At 40.9% G+C, this 17,918-nt stretch overlaps 1 protein-coding gene across 4 annotated transcripts in view; it reads right to left on the reverse strand.

The window, feature by feature from the left end:
- Positions 1-17,918, reverse strand: part of itgb6 (integrin, beta 6) — a 116,678-nt gene that overhangs the window by 66,016 nt on the left and 32,744 nt on the right. For all 4 annotated transcript variants that reach the window (XM_072579439.1, XM_072579442.1, XM_072579443.1 and 1 more), the window contains one exon: positions 5,034-5,129. In XM_072579439.1, the coding sequence (XP_072435540.1) occupies positions 5,034-5,129 (96 nt within the window). The remainder of the gene's footprint in view (positions 1-5,033; positions 5,130-17,918) is intronic.

The following is a 17,918-nucleotide window of genomic DNA, read 5'->3' on the forward strand; positions in this document are numbered from 1 at the left end:
TGCAGCATAGGGAAGACCTTTCTAAACTGGGGTCAGGACCCCCAAGTGGGATTCATGAGCTAACATTTTGAGTGTGAGATCTGAGGCAGAAATGGCTGCCAAGGAATTCTGACCAAGTTACAACTGCAATGCTCCCCCTTTAATGGGCCTTTGCTCTCACAGATCTCATTGAGAGGATCATGTCACATTTCAAGCCTCAAAATGGGGACACATTCAGAAAAAGTTGGAGAAGCACTGTGTTGTAGAGATGTTAGGGTCAAATGAAATGTAAAATAAAGTCACATCTACTTCTTCATGTGATATAAATGGTCCTATGGTTATATTTGAAGGAAAAAAAGGAAGTCCTCTTGATGTCTAGCCAAAAAGTATATATCAATCAAAAGCAGCAAAATAAATTATTTGTTTTTTTTGGTTTTGAATGTAGGTTTGCTTGCTGAGCTTGAAGGTTCATTTCCAGATGTTTCATCACCCTACGAGGAAACATCTTCAGTGGGCCTCGGGTGAAACACTGCTGAAAATTCCTGTTTTCTATTTATATGTTAAGGCTTCTTTGGGTTGGTGATGTCATTTCCTGTGGCGAAGTCACTTCCTGTTCCTTTTCTCATGGGTGATAGGTAGGTAGCTTCTCAAAACTCGCTAAAATTATTTGGTTATTTGTCTCATTAGTAAGACTTTTGGGTTGGAAGTTCTGCTACACCAATAAGCTGCTGACCTCCCTGATGTGTTAAAATATTGATAGTTTTCTTCTGGATCCTTTGTTTAATATTTAATTTCTACACAATAAAACAGTGGCCGTGAACAATGTGGGCTATGGTGGGAAATGCGGCAGAATTGTCCAAGAAGTTTAGTGAGTACTATATTGGTTTCAGGAGCAACTCACTATATTTTTTTGACTTGGAGGAAGCTTGGTTTACAGTCACAAAAAGAAGTACGACATAGCAGGGAAGATGGTATTGATTACCCTTGCTGAGTAGAGAAGTTCATTGATCTTCTCCGTACAATGCTTTGCATTCCTTTAGATGGCTATAATCCAGAGGGCACCTTGATCCAGGCTGGCATATTGTGGTGTCATGGTCCCTGGAGGACATCCCGTAATCCATATCACTGCTTGTAAAGTGCAGCATTGATTTTCTCCTGTCTCCTAGGAGGGTAAATGTCAATGAGTGTACAATGTAGCCCCAGACTGACAGTACTAGTCTGGTTGCACAATGGGCTTTTAGAGATGGGGCTGACACCAGATATGCTGATTAATTCCAGCACTGGTGACTTGTCCTGGGAATTATGAGTTCAGGGAATGGGGCTGGAATTGGATGAGAGGGGTACTATAGGGGCGGGATAGTTAGTTAATAAGGCATATTGATAAAATATGATGAAAGATCTTGCTAGGCCATGCTGTTAACAACTCCAAAAACCCTGACAAATTGACACTAAACTGAAAAAATTAAGGTTCAGCCCAGTGTCACACAATTCTTAATAAAATCTCAACTTCAGAAGTTCACTTCTGTAATCCTGACCATTGTATTAGGTTTTAGAAGGTTCAATCTTCTTCAGCTTAGTTCCTATTTTTCTGTTACTCAATCACCATCCTAATTCAGCTATACATTTATTGAGGATTTCTACCATTTCTTTTGGCTATTGTGATGTTGCAATGCCTGAGAAAGGACACTGCAACAACTGAATTGATGGCACTCAATTGTTAGGAGAAAGTGAGGACTGCAGATGCTGGAGATCAGAGTCAAGAGTGTGGTGCTGGAAAAGCACAGCAGGTCAGGCAGCATCCAAGGAGCAGGAGAATCGATGTCTTGGGCATAAGCCCTTCAAATTAATCATATAAAGTAGCCTGTCACCCACTCAGTTGTTTGAGTAGTAGCTATCGTTTTGGGTTCTTTTCACAGGGCAGATATTATTCATGTAACTTGAATGCTATTATAAATGTAAGAGGCTGCTGGCCTTTATAAAGACTGCATGGTTGTCATATTCCAGTATGATTCCAGCCTGTTCATCATGCAATTCAACTGCCAGCTTTTTAAATCTGTACTCACTTCTGCTGAGCTTCTACATTGGTAGATATGTCCGTAAAGAAAAAGGTTTTTAATGTATGAAATAAACTAACAGTTATACATAGTAATGTGTCAAAGTCCCATCTCTGTAAGTGGATCACATCTAAGATAAAATTGGAAATTTTGCAGTGCAATGAATGAGTCTTGCACACACACTTCAGTATATCTGTTTAAAGAAAAGCGCAGATGTTGTAATTCTATGTTGCATTGTTGGATTCTTAGCATTGAGGTCAGACTTACTGGGCAGAATTATGCTGAGTGAAACCCTCTCTGAAAGAAAGCCGCAGCCACTGCATAGCCTGAAAAAAAAGCCCACCTGCAGTTATAATGTGTTGGAGGAAGGATAAAATGTCGGTTACATAGGTCTCCTGCCCCTCACTGGAGCCAAACTGACTGACCAGCAGTGCCAGGAGCTTACCAGCATGCATTGCCAGTTCTACATCCATCATAAGAAAGCTCAATGGATCCCTGGAATGTGGTCAGTTCAGGGTATTGGTCAGGGCAGATCTGGCCAAATCAGAGAGGGTTGCTGAGATGTTTGGGGGTTTGAATTCTATAGAGCTGGCAAGCATGAAGGAAAGCAGGAGTACTGTCTTGAGGAGTGGTGCCTCCCCATCCCCACCTGACCTTGTAATGAAGATATTTCCTGATGACTGATTTACACATTCCTTGCACTCTTTTAAAAACTTATTTTTAAAGAAGGAGGCTCTTCAATCCCACCCACCTGCCCAAGCCAACCTTACAATGTTATGGGTAGTGTATTATCAGGGTCAACTGGCTTACAAGCACAATTTACTTTTCTATATGACAGGCAGATTGCCAATTTGCAGCATCTACCCACCTACCATGTTAGGGCATGCCATCCCCTGGAAACATGTGAAATTCATCCCACCTCGTCTTAGGAAAGTTTGTCTACCCAGACACCAATGATGTGCTAAAGCTACAATGGCTTAACAGGTGTAAAATCCTTAACTAATTATGTAATCAGCAATTCATAAGATTGCACCAATATTGTTTAATTTCAGTCTGATTAATGTAGATTCACCAATATTGTATGCTAGGCTGAAGGCATGTCCCCCGACAGTGGATAATAAATTACCTTGACTAAATAAAAGATAAAATTACATATTACACTGTTTATGATTTATAAAACAGAGGTGAGTCACTTTGGAAGTAAGGACTGCTGTCGCAGTCCAGGTAAAGCAAAAGCTCTTTGAAAGAAGCTGCATTTGGATGGGTGGTTGTAATTAGATTCAAGGACTAAAGATCAAGGGCCAGACCAGAATATGGTTAGATTTTGTGTACACTGCTCTCACTGCTGTGGATCTGTAAAATAAAAGTTCAAGGGATCTCAGGCATACTGGATATTGAAAAATCAGAGACAGTCTTTTCACATGTATGCTTTTAATTTTCTAATACTTAAAACACAGGGACAATGTAATACTCCTGTGTATAGACCCAGGAAAATGTATCTTCATAGTTCTTAGATATTTGTCAATTCAAATGATTACTGATAAATAAATTCAGATAAACTATCTATGACACATTTAGATTGCATTTTTAATGCTCAGCCTTTAACAATTTCTTAGGAGTTAAACACAGCAGAGTGGTGGGTACAATGGATTGGGGTACATTAACTGATCACTGACACAGCCTTGCTTGAATTCAAATTGAAGTGTGCTGATCAATGTCTCTTTCATTAGTTTGTGTGGAGAAGGATATCTATCACCTGAATTTAATCTTTTGTGATTCATAATACAAGTTTTTCCCTCATAAGATATATAGCATTAAATTTGCAATCTCTGAACATCCACAAGATGATTGGTGTTATGGAAATGGCACTCACATCAGTAAATGGGCCTTATTCTGTGCCTGGACCTAAAGCAATTATTGCATGGAGTGCAGCAAACTTTATTATGCATTTAACACATCATATGGTTTATTGTCATTGGTACAGATTATCAAAGTAGAAATGGCATTTATTTTCCAAAAGCTAATGCCTATCATCCAAAATGAAAAATGAAATGAAATTAAGCATTAAGAACAATAATTTACTCATTTAGCACTGTTTCATTTACAATTTCTGTACTAGTTTGCAAAAAACTGATCTGGATTTTCTACTCAAATTTCACTGCTACTTCAATCAACTCAATCTTCAGGAATACCTCTGTTTACCTCAAACCTTTTTTGATTTACTGTCAAAAATTGGAAAATGTGGGCAGGTATATCTTAATAAGTGCAAATGACTGAGGGACATCATACGGAGAAACTTCCATCCATTATTTTTCCTAAAATATTGCTTGCAAAAGGTATCTTTGCCTTTCATGTGATCGGTTGGATGGGATGATATGCAGTTTTAAAAGAAAAGTTTATGACTCTCTGGATTAGACTGTGGCACTCTGTGGCTTGCTGAACAAATCACGTCTGTCTGGTAAATTCAAAGAAGCCTGCATGAACACGCAAAAAGTCCTAAGGCTAGAAGGTTGTCTAAAGTCGGGGATACATCCTTACTGTGTACAACAGTCATGCACATATCAAAGATTACACTGAATCATCAGCAGGGACAAATGATTTGACCCAATTGGTCTCTTCCTGTGTTTATAACCTTCCTGTGTTAATAAGCTTCTTCCAATTCCAATTACCTCTTCCCACCCACCCTCAATATCCTATTCCTTTCTCCTTAACATATGCAATAAAGCAAGATTTTGTCATCATGGCAACTTCCAACCACTGTATCTATTATTCCATTACACTTCTGATCGGAAGGCATTCAGTGCTACGTTTGTCAAAAAATCCCATTATGATTTCTTATTGTGCAGAGCATTCTTCTCAATTAGACCTGAACTCTGTTTGAAATGCAAATTTATAACTTTGCTTACAGGATTTTGGCCTCCAGAAAATTTCTTTAAATATGTTGCTTATTAACCATTGAAATTTCTTTCTTCTTTCAGTTATAATACTGAATTAGGTTACCTTGTAAGTGTTTAGCTGCTTATCTGTCACAGCAAAAATCAGCAAGATGTTGTTTTCCACAAGCTTTTCTATTAGTTGCCCAAGTGAGGGATATTCCTACAAATACAGAGAAAAGAAGTAAAATAAAAATATTTAGGGAATTCATAACACAGCAGAATACTATACAAGCCAACAAACATAATTGTCTGAAAAAGAGTTACTGCTCCATTCAGCAGATCCTATACAATTGTGATTGAGTGCAGAGCCCATCCAACCACAGCCATGAAATTCCTGGGAAAGGACAAAGACCAAAGTAAATCCCAAGTCAATTAAGAAAACATAGAAAATTTAAGTAGTTTAGATAAAATAAAAGCGTTCAAGAGATCACGCTGTTATAATTTATACTACAGACACTTGCATCTTTCACAAGGTAATTTCTGCCTCAGCAAGGAACTCGTCTACGACTCCATGACTCTAAGTGCCCTGTAGAAATATCAGTAATCAGTGTTCACCACACTAGTTGGCATCAGGTTCTCAGCAAAAGAACTGCCAAACTTCCAAACTAGTACAACCCCTTATGCAATTTGCAAGTATACCATTTGGTCCTCCTTAACCTATTCATTTGAAGTAATCAGCTTAAATAAACAGAAGCAAGTAATGTTTATTTATTAACCTTAATCAAATTGCTCCCAACTCTCTGCTTTTTTGATGTATACAGTTACAACTCATTGCCAGTCATCTAAAAATCTGGCCCAATCTCTTGCAGATTACTCGTTCACCCCTTTTTGTTTAAACAGAAGAAGTGACTCCCACATTCCTGGCAAAATATTCCAGTGCAAGGGAAGGAGAGTTGGGCAGTTGGATCTGGTGAAAGGTGAACAGGACCGAGGAAAGGGGGGTTGAATTTGATGCATGGAGAAGTGGGGGTCAGGACTGGAGCAGGGCAGATGGGGTCCCAGAGCAGGGTAGGGCACTGGGTCCTGGGGAGTGTCAGGTAGGAGTTTGCAGGGTACAGAGTGATTGTAGGAGGTGTAGTTGAGGGTGTGTGAGCTAAGTATGTTGTCAATTTGTTTCTTAGGAGTTAGCTATGTACAGAGGAACCTTGATTATCTGGCATATGATTATCCGGCAAGATCGCAAGGTCCCGATGTTTGGCTAAACTGTGTTATCCAGCATTCGATTATCCAGAATTTGATTAACCGAATGAAATACTCCCTGCCTGTGTCCTTTGGATAATCGGGGGTCCTCTGTATTTAATAGTCTAACTTCTCATGAGTAACTATGCATTTAATTCCACTGGAACCCTCCAAATTCCCCCGTTTAAATGTATGCAGAGTATGCAATAAAACAAGATTTTGTAATCATGGAAACTTTCAACCCATGTATCTGTTATTCCATTACACTTCTGACTATAGGCATTCCGAGTATAGAGGAATCGCCCAACAGAATCTTCAATTTTCCAGGCAATTCTTTCAGAGTCTGCTACATTGGGGATTCTACAAGGTCACCAGTTGCAACTCCTCTGTATGCTGGAATAATGCCTGGCCACTGGAAAATCCAGGCCAATGAGTCAATCAAGAGAATTAATGTGTTTAAACTGGGAATTGATCTTATTGGTCCATTAATTTTCTGGCCCTTCTCTGAACCACAAGACCTTTTCCATCATGCCTTCAGGTTTCAGCCTTAGGTCCCATTTAATTACTCATTTGACATATCACCTTTTAATATTATTATTTGTAAGAATGCAGTCAATTTCTATTTGTATGATATAAGAATAAATTGTTATTATATAATACAATGATAACCTGCCTTGAACATAGAAAAAGATCATTGCTTTGGATGAACTGTAGTTATCTCAATAACACTGACCTCAACCAAAACCAATTTGTAGAGAAGACTTCTGATTTTCCATTTATTAACCAATTCTTGTCAGCCAGCTTTCTTAACTCAATATAATCTTTTAATTGTTGTTGGGGGTGGGGTGAAGTGGTGATGGAGGATCCTGAATGATGTTGCAAATGATGGGTCAGATGAGAAAATATGGTGACAGCAGAAGAAATGAGATTCACAATGCCTAGCATCATGGTAGCCCACAAACCCACCAACACAGTCAACCAGCAGCTAATGAACTTGAAAGACCCTATACAGACAACAAACAAAACTAATGTTATTTACAAAATACCGTGCAAAGACTGTAACAAACACTACAATGGACAAACAGGCAGAAAACTAGCCACTAATATTCATGAACATCAACTAGCCACAAAACAACATGACCCTCTCTCACTAGTAACCTAGGAGGAGGAAAGACACCACTTCAACTGGGACAACACATCCATTCTAGGACAAACCAAACAGAGGCATGCACGAGAATTCCTAGAAGCATGGCATTCCAAACGGAACTCTATCAACACATCAATTTAGACCTCATCTAAAAACAGGAAATGACATCACCACATGAAATGACATTGCCAAACCAAAGAAACCCGAACATATAATAGAAAGCAGGCTTTATTATCAGTGCTTTGCCCGGAGGCCCACTGTAGATGTTATCCAGTAGGGTGATGAAACGTCTGGAAATATTTCTTCCAGCTCAGCGAGCAAACCTACATCCAGTCAAGAATAAAATTCTAATTCTGCAACAATTATTTAAATAGCAAGACAAGAATTTCACTGGTAAGGACTAAGAGGCCTACTTGCATGCTATTAGTACCTAAATTCACCTCACTGAAATGCAATTTCCTATTGTCCTATGCATTAGATGGAGACTAGACAATGCTGTGAAACTCAGAGTCAGTACCTGGTCAATCCAGCTCCCCAGTTGCTGCTCTGGGCCTCCAGCTTGGACAGCAGTCCCAAACATTTCAGGGTTATGCTCCATTAGCAATGACTGTGCCAAGCTCTCTACCATCGATGAAGATTGGCTTTAGATAAGCATCAGCCTCACCACATCATTACGGCACATGTTGAACCCACATATAGTACAGTTCTGCAATTCAGTTATACACTTTGGAGAGCAATGGTATCTTTTATTTTAGTGCTGCTTCCAAAACACTTTGCACACAAGAGCAAGCACCCATTTCAACCATGATACATCTCAAGTCTCTTCTCTTGCTTTTTAGTGCTCGTCACTTTGCATCTATTTGAGTGCTCAAGGTATCTCTGCGTTGTCTTTCCCTTTTGTGCTTTGACATTGGATTCAGAACTTAAAGACTCTCAGTAATTTTGTCTTGCTTTGCTGTATAGTACAGATACAAAGCTGGGTATCTTGTCATGGTTTTCAGTAGTGGATTAGTCAAGAGGGTGGACATATTGCTATATGTCTTCTACTACATCAATGTCACACCTACAGCTACCAGCTTATGCATCAATCATACTGCATGTGGTACAGCCAAATGGCAATGCCTGGAAGTCTAAGGAGAATAGTCCTCAGTCAGGTCAAGGGAGACAACCTTCAGTCAGGACACAATAAGTCAAGGACAGCATCTAATATCAGTCCAGGTGCTTAATTGTGGTCAGTCAGCCACTTAGGAGAGTCAGGGTCAGGGTGTTCCATATTACTACAGTCTGAGGAATGGACCATGTTCAGTTCTGTGAGTCCAGTGGGACCAATTTGGGAATTCATGGTCAGTCAGCTGAGGAGCTAGACTGAGATCAGTCATAGGCAAGTTCATTCATCAGTCAGAAGGGGCTAATCAATGATCGTGATAACGGTGGCTTCAATGGGGACAGTGCCACATGATGACTAGCATGATTCAGCTGTATGGCCAGATGCTAGGGTAATGTTGGGAGCCAAAGGTGTAAATGAAATAAATATATGGGAATGAATGGAAGCTCAACACTGCAGCCAGTGCAAGTAAGAAACAGAGAATTTTTAGATGGCCCTTGATTACCAAGCAGAGTCTGTTACTCCTCTTTAAGTGTGACCTGTACTGCCTTCCATAGTTAGGTGATTCACAAATACATGGAAAATGGCTGTGACCATATCCATTTCAGGTTGTTCTGCTCTAACATGCATTTCGTCAAAGTGATTTTTGACAAATTGGGGATGTTGCTTCTAAAGTATGAACTTTTAACATGTGTTTTGGCTGTAACATGATTACATCACCAACACTTTAAACGTTGTTTCTAAAGCGCAATTTTTCTATAACGTGAGGTTGCACAAGAACACATGGGTAAAATAGGTGAGTGTTTTTCATTTCTCAGCACATGGGCTCTACTTATGATGTAAGGCCTTTCAAGGGGTAATGGCATTCATCAGGCACTTTCACAATACAAGTTGAAGTCATTTATAATCAGGTAGATAAAAACAATGACTGCAGATGCTGGAAACCAGATTCTGGATTAGTGGTGCTGGAAGAGCACAGCAGTTCAGGCAGCATCCAAGGAGCTTCGAAATCGACGTTTTGGGCAAAAGCCATTCATCAGGAATAAAGGCAGTGAGCCTGAAGCGTGGAGTGATAAGCTAGAGGAGGATGGGGGTGGGGAGAAAGTAGCATAGAGTACAATGGGTGAGTGGGGGAAGGGGATGAAGGTGATAGGTCAGGGAGGAGAGGGTGGAGTGGATAGGCGGAAAATGACATAGGCAGGTAGGACAAGTCCGGACAAGTCATGGGGACAGTGCTGAGCTGGAAGTTTAGAACCAGGGTGAGGTGGGGAAAGGGGAAATGAGGAAACTGTTGAAGTCCACATTGATGCCCTGGGGTTGAAGTGTTCCGAGGCGGAAGATGAAGCGTTCTTCCTCCAGGCGTCTGGTGGTGAGGGAGCGGCGGTGAAGGAGGCCCAGGACCTCCATGTCCTCGGCAGAGTGGGAGGGGGGAGTTGAAATGTTGGGCCACGGGGCAGTGTGGTTGATTGGTGCGGGTGTCCCGGAGATGTTCCCTAAAGCGCTCTGCTGGGAGGCGCCCAGTCTCCCCAATGTAGAGGAGACCGCATCAGGAGCAACGGATACAATAAGTGATATTGGTGGATGTGCAAGTAAAACTTTGATGGATGTGGAAGGCTCCTTTAGGGCCTTGGATAGAGGTGAGGGAGGAGGTGTGGGCGCAGGTTTTACAGTTCCTGCGGTGGCAGGGGAAAGTGTCAGGATGGGAGGGTGGGTTGTATGGGGTGGGGGGGGGGGGGGGGGGGGGGGGAGCGTGGACCTGACCAGGTAGTCACGGAGGGAACGGTCTTTGCGGAAGGCGGAAAGGGGTGGGGAGGGAAATATATCCCTGGTGGTGGGGTCTGTTTTGAGGTGGTGGAAATGTTGGCGGATGATTTGGTCATTTATAATCATAAGATCCTGCATGTGAAATATAGGCAGTGTCCAATTGCGTGAGATATAAATCCTGGTCATAACCAACTATCACCATGTGTTTGGTCATTACAGATTGATCATAGTCACATCTGTGAAGGAGAAATTATCAGAATAACCTTAAATGATCACGCATAACCATAAAAGTGTCGGCTGTGGGCCACAATTCACAAAGACCATACAAGATCTCGTAGGTTTCTCAAGGGCATAGAGCTGATTCCGTCTCACCTTGAGCTGTAAGTTTTCACCAACTTTTTCTATATGTAATACAGGCTTTCTTGGATGATGTCGGTGTGGGGTAACAAGGTATCAGTAACCAAACAAGATGTACAATTCCTACTGTATTTGCATAATGTGACTTGTGAACCATTCATCAGAATAAGATTCCCTTTGTCAAAAGTCTATGTAGAGTTTTCTCCATGTCCCAATCTATGGAGAAGAATGCTAAATAGTAAATTGTGAGTAATGTGAACACTGATTGCTCACAGTACTGAGGATATGTTCTATTTCTGATATTCCCAAAAGGTTCATTGGAAGTATAACTAATGCAGCCAGCTAAGGAAGGAGTCATTTTTACTGCGGTTGCAATTTATAAAGGTGCAAGAATTAAGGAACGATAAATAAATCAGCAAGCCCAGGATCATCAGCAACTTCCAGAAGCTGCTGAAGAACCTCCATGTGAAAAGGTCAACAGTATAGGTCTCCTAAGAATGCTGAGGTACTACAGAAGGCTCAGAGTCTATTGCCTTTGATGCCATTTCCTCCAGGTGAGCAAGGCACAGTGTCACTGCAGGGAGAAAGTGAGGACTGCAGATGCTGGAGACCAGAGTTGAAAAATGTGGTGCTGGAAAAACACAGCAGGCCAGGCAGCATCCGAGGAGTAGGAGAATCGACGTTTCGGGCATAAGCCTAAAGAAGGCTCCTGTCAATTCTCCTGCTCCTCAGATGCTGCCTGGCCTGCTGTGTTTTTCCAGCACCACATTTTTCAACCACGGTGTCACTGCAGACTGCTTAAGATTTGGGACTGTCACAGAACTATTCCAAGTGCTTCAGCAGGTCCTGTAGCCTGAGGGGTTGTCAACATGTGACAGATCCCACCTTTGTCTCATTTTTCTGTGATCAGATCAGTGTCTGGGCAGTAGGCACAACCTCCACCAGGGGAAAGGTATTACAATCACAACATCACTCACTTAATTAACAGAAAGTGGTTTCATCCATCAATATGCAAGTCATCTGTGATCATCAGTACCACATTTAGAACTCAGCATCAAGTACTTTGGAAGCTGCCATCATGCCTATATCCTTGAGAACTCACATGTTCCTTCTTCTTTTCCTTGTCCAGATGCCTTGTAAGAATAGTTACTGGGATACAAAGGCATCCCTCTGCAACCATGGCTGATCACTCATTTACACAACCTCCTGAGACCAAGCAAAGATACATCACAGACCAGTCTTCACAAGAGTCATCATAGAACAGATAGTGGATCTGTTGAAGATGAGGTTTTGATACTTAGATTAGTCTGGGAGGGCCTCAGTGTACACTCCAAATATCATGTGCTGCATGATCCTCGCATGTTGCGCTCTGCATAACTAGAGTAGGCAAGGAAAGGTCATGATGGATAATGAAGTGCTGGAACAGTGGCAGCATTGTTTGGAGGAGGACATTGAGATGGTGGAACATCCTCTTTAACATGAGAGTGCTGCAGCATTGGGCATTACAAGCCAGACAGGACTTAATTAGCATTTGGCTCCAACAGATACAAGTTGAGTGCAGTGATCACTCATTGACTGCAAATGTTTTGCCACTTGGAAGATAAGCAGTCCCTGTCTGTTCCCAGAGGCAAATGCAGCTTTTGTTTATTTATTCCTTGCTTTGGCTGTCACTGACTAAAAGTGAATGTTTTCAACCATTTGAAGGCTTTCCTGTGTGCGATGCTCCCACATTGATCAATGTGAAGATGTTAGGCGACAGTAGGCATTGGGGAAGAATAGCACTCTCTAAGACAGGGTTCTAAGATGGACTGATGCGGAGGACTACTAATCTGTGAAGCATGTTTCTTAAATAATGATACAGTAAGAAATGTGCACTTGTTTTTGCAATGACATATCAGCCTTGCTACCGCTATGTCCTCAGAACTGTGTTTTTTTGATCCCTTCACACAAAGTGTTCTGTGAAGGGCAGCTCTTGGCCACAGCGTTTGATCTGGTGCATGGCTGGGCTTTTAAAATGGCACAGGGGTCTTGATTCTCAGGAGGACCGAGCAGTTGCAGGTACACCTGTTATTGCTGAACACACAAGAATGCAAGGGGAGTGCTATCGCTAATGGTGCATTGTTAATGAGGCAAGCTGCAGAGAACAGAAAAATAAATACTTCCTCAAGGTAATGGGATAAAAGCCCTTCATCTAACTCCCCAACATTGACATTTAGCTGATTTTTCATAAAATTCAGTCCTAGGCATCATTTCCATGTTCTCTATTGAAGCATCTTGGGATGTTTTGCTGAATAAATGCAGCACAAAATATGACCAGTTACAAAATACAACCAAAATAGATGGAACATGAAAATCCTAATCATAATTCATAAATATATTTGAATATGAAACAAATTGGTAATTTCCATCCTAAACTGGTAGAAAATAGACTGAGAAATTTGAAGTCAGACCAAAGGATATTTGAGACAGTATAAAACATAGCTCTGCTTCATAATTGTTTCCCAGCGTATGACTGTCACAAAAACCATAATCAATAATATCTGCGACATAGTAAATGTTGAATGAGTCAGAGTCTGTATTTGTTAAAGGTAGGTCCAGGTTTGCTCTTGAAATATAATAAGTACAGGGTTTGGTAAAATATTTCAACTGTATTTACAAGTTGGAATCCAAATACAGAATTAATGGAACATCTTTAGAGCTTTAAGAGATTCTTTATGACTTAAGTAAAATATACTGATACCAAAGAATTAAAGATCTATGAGGTGTCTGTCCAAAAAAATTCTTGACAATCCAATTTTACTTCAGAAAGGGAGCAGCTGCAAGGTTGCAATAGGGTTTCATTACTCACATGACAATATAATCAAATATTATACCATCTATTTGTGTGTACGTGGTGTGGTTAGAACTGAACTCTACTGCCTAAGTTTTAAGTCCATGAGTTCTATGAAAACAGATTTATACATCAATGACATATCTAGATTGTCATGATGTAGTGAGTAAATGTAAAGTGGTATCCTATCCATGCCCAGCTCTTTCTAAGATGTTTGGTGATTGCCACGAGAAGCACGTCTTCAAGGGAGTGAGCACTATCCTCTTACACCTTGTATATGTTCCATATAGAGATGATATGTTTGCAATACTTCAGTCCTCAATTGCACCCAAGCAATATTTTCCCACACTTTAATAAACTCCATTCTGCACTCTGATCTACCATTGAGCAATCAAATGAGCACCCTTTCCTCAATGTGCTAGTTGAAAGTTCTGTCAGAAGGTTCTTTATTATTATCTACTGCAAGCTTATGTTTACTGGTCAATATAGTCATTGGGATTCCTACAGTTCCACACAGCACATGATCAACCTTACTGGCAACCTTTTGAATAGAGCGATATTGATCTTCTCACTTTTCAAGCTTCATGCTGAGATAAAACGTATCACAATTAGTCTGTGAGATAAAAGGCTATTCTGATCAAATCAGTTCTCACTATACTTTGTGCAGACTCATGAATGGGCCTATGGTACAACGTTTGACATTGAAATGTACCCAATTCACCTCAGTTTATTTTGAAAAGGGAAAATTACCCAAAATATTGAGCAACAGGTGACGTTAGTCATCTTACATTGCTACATTGCATAAACATAGGAATGATGGTCTCCACGAACAGGATTCTACTGTCAAACCAAAAAGACGTTCCATTACATAAACGTAATATATCTTGCTATACCAGGTATAAAATAATTAATTCCCTTAACTGTGAGAAGCTTGCTGACTGTACTCCATGAGCCTGCGCTTGCAAAACTCAGAACATACTCTTCAGCATTCGATGTGATTTTGCTGTTGGACAACATTTACTAAATTATCCAGAGTTTGCTATGAATTACATGGAAATTTATTTGGGAGTATTGTTTGGGCTTGCGGTGCATTTCAGTTCTAGATATTACAACTCTGTTCTGAGCGAGGGTCACTGGAGCCAAAATATTAACTCTGATTTACCTCACAGATATTGCCAGACCTGCTGAGCTTTATCAGCAATTTCCGCTTTTGCTCCCGTAAAAATCTGCCAATGTTTCTGTCAATCCAATCAATCTGTTCAATTATGGTTAGTGGACAAGTTAATTGTAAACCTGTCAGAGTTATGTTGAGTCTAGGAAATATTACGATCACATTGAAAATAGACTATCAATATTCAACTTAAATGATTTAGTTTAAATGCCTATGACTTTTATGGACTTAAAACGGGTTTAACAATAACAAATTACAGGGGAACCTCGATTATCTGAACAAGATGGCCGGGCACTATTTCGTTTGGATAATCGATTATTTGGTTAATTGATTAAATGCCTTTCCTCTGGGGCTTGGAGGTTTTAAAAGTCTGCTCTCCTTTCAGGAGACTCGCAGCAGCACACAACATGTGAGACCCTGTGCCCCCAACCCTATCCAACACCACCACCCAACCCTGTCCCACACCGCGCCCCCCCAAACCCCTGGCCAATCCCGCCCCCCCCCCCCCTCAACCGCACCTAACACCACCCCCCCCGCCCCCCAACCCTGTCCAACACCGCCCCTGCCTGCCCCCTCCCCTCACCAGGGCAGCCAGACTGCACAGCAACAAGACTATTGCTACTGCAGCTGCCTTTGTGGGTTAAGTCTCCAAATAGCACGCGCATACACAACTTTCTACTGCACCTTTTTGACAGGTTCCACCTCTGCTGGAGGACAATGTTGGAGAGATTATCTGGGGAAGAGGGGGTGGGGCTTAGGGTACACCCCTCTGTAGAACTCCAGGGAATGTGTGGGGAAGAGAGACAGGGCAGGGGGTCAGTCATTTGGAAACAGTGCCTGTTTAATCACTATAAACAAAAGATGTAACCACTGCTGGAAACACGTCTTTGATGTAATGTTTCCACCGGGACCTCGAGATCTCCTTCGGATAATCTGATTTTCGGATAATTGGTATTTGGATAATCGAGGTTCCTCTGTACATAGCTGCTGTGATCACCTGACTGGGCTGAGTCAAATTGGCAATCCCATCAGTGAACAACAGTCTAAGCTGAAATTAACTGAGTTATTAAGGGCGCTGAAACTCAGACCGCTATATCCTGCATGATTTACATATTACACAGAGGAAAGATCATATGTGGAATATTCATCTCGAAAAAATAATGAGCAGACTCAGGAATATGCAAATTATCCTTTACTCTCAGCAGCAGAGCAGAGACAAGGGAAAATGGATTTGTAAGAAAGAACCTGGATGACACTTTCCCTGTCTGCCTTTCTATCTCACACTCACACTTCTTACAACCCATTAGGTCTAAGATCAGGATTTGGGTTTGATTTTATCAGTGCCTATGCTCAACCAGCTTCTCCTCATTCTCTTTTTAAACATCAATACCTGTGCTGTATATGTTGCTAGGTGTTGACTTTTCTTGTTTGCTTTGCATTTGCTCTCCCCTTCCTTAACTAAGTATAAATTATGATGTGGAGGTGCCAGTGTTGGACTTGGGTGGACAAAGTTAAGAATCGCACAAGACCAGGTTATAATCCAACAGGTTTATTTGAAGCTTATACTTTCAAAGTTGGATTAAAACCTGATGTTGTGCGATTTAAGTTAGGTGTTCCTTTCCTTTGCCCAACGACTTGCTTTCCATCTCTGCCAATCATTTACTCCTACACCCCTCCCACCACTCCATCTTCAGAAAATATACCAACTTTTTGCTTGATAAAATCAATTCTGAAGAAGGGTTGCTGCTCCCAAAATATTAACTCTGCTTGCCCTTTGCAGATGCTACCAGACCTGAGTTTTTCCAGCAACTTTTACTTTTGATTTCCAGCATCTGCAGTTCTTTGGTTTCTTTTTTACATTAAGCGTGAAAGCTGCCTGCTTAAAACAGAAAAAAAAAATGCTTTCACTGAAGAGGGTTAAAACAGGTTGAACTATGACCCCTTTCTTGTCTGGTTAAAACAGAAAACTGCTCAAAGAATTTTGAGGGATAATAGAAATGACTACCCGAATTGAGTAAATTAATGGCAAATGTGTGGCTTGTGGTTAACAACCCAAAGTAATATGGAGAAAAATACTTTGTCATAAATTATTAAATATAAGGATAATGATAAATCACAGATGCAGAAATAATGCATAAAACACTGTTGCACAGTGATCATACGAAATGCAATAAATTGACTCAGCTTAGGTTCAGCACCCTCTACAGGGGATGGAAATCAATGTGAACAGGACATTCAATTGCATACCTCTTTTCTTTAACAAATCAAACTAAAAGAATTTTTAGGTATTTTTCTTCAACCTGTTCAGTGGTATTGTTGCACACTTCTGGAGAAGATGGAACCTCATTAGAATCCCTACAGAGTGGAAACAGGCATTTGGCCCAACAAGTCCACACTGACCCTCCGAAGATTAACCCACCCAGACCCATTCCCCTACCCTATTACTCTATAATTCCCCTGACTAATGCACCCAACCTACACACCCCTGAATACTTCAGGCAATTTAGCATGGCCAATCCACCTAACCTGCACATCTTAGGACTGTGGAGGGAAACCAGAGCACCCAGAGGAAACCCATGTAGACACGAGGAGAATGTGAAAACTCCAGAGAGACAGTTGCCTGAGGCTGGAATCGAACCCCGGTGCTTGACACTGTAAGGCAGCAGTGCTAACCACTGAGCCACCATGCCGCCCATGCCTCCTAGCTCAGAGGTGGGGATACTACTACCACACCAGAAGAGCTCACTGATGAATTTTTATTTAATCCATTTTTCTAAATCAACCTGCTCAGACATGTGATTGCACACTCTGGAGTAGATAGAACTTGAACCTAGGCTTCCCAGTCCAGGGTTAGGGACATTACCACTGCACCACAAGAGGGCCCTGAAGAATCTTTTTAATCTGGAAGTATTTGCTGAAATTGTTAACTCTGCCAATTATTTTACAGAAATTGCAATAAAGAGGAAGAAAGCAAGGTGAGATTAGGAGCGAAATGACAAACAAGAATGAAAAAGTAAAAAGAAAACAGTCTTTGTATATGCAACTTTCCTGAAGCAATTATTGCTAAGACTGCAGCAATGTATGGCTAAAGTAAATATAGAAATGCTTAATGAACAAGCTGATAAACTTCAAAAAACCTTTAATATTCATGCAAACTAGGTTTCATACCACAACTAAGTATTGTTAGAGAAACATTAGCTGCATGGTAGTTGTGACACCACTTTCTTGTCAACTGAGTTTGAATGAGCACCATTGGTTGGTTGGAAACTATCAAGAATGGACCTTTCTGTGTTCACACTTAAACATTAGGTATCCTCCACGTTGTGGTATTTTTTGAATTGAAGAATTCAGGTTTTGGCAAACTACACTGAAAAATGAACATTTATCAAAACTTAG

Source organism: Chiloscyllium punctatum, chromosome 10 (assembly GCF_047496795.1).
Source record: "Chiloscyllium punctatum isolate Juve2018m chromosome 10, sChiPun1.3, whole genome shotgun sequence".
Taxonomy (NCBI): domain Eukaryota; kingdom Metazoa; phylum Chordata; class Chondrichthyes; order Orectolobiformes; family Hemiscylliidae; genus Chiloscyllium; species Chiloscyllium punctatum.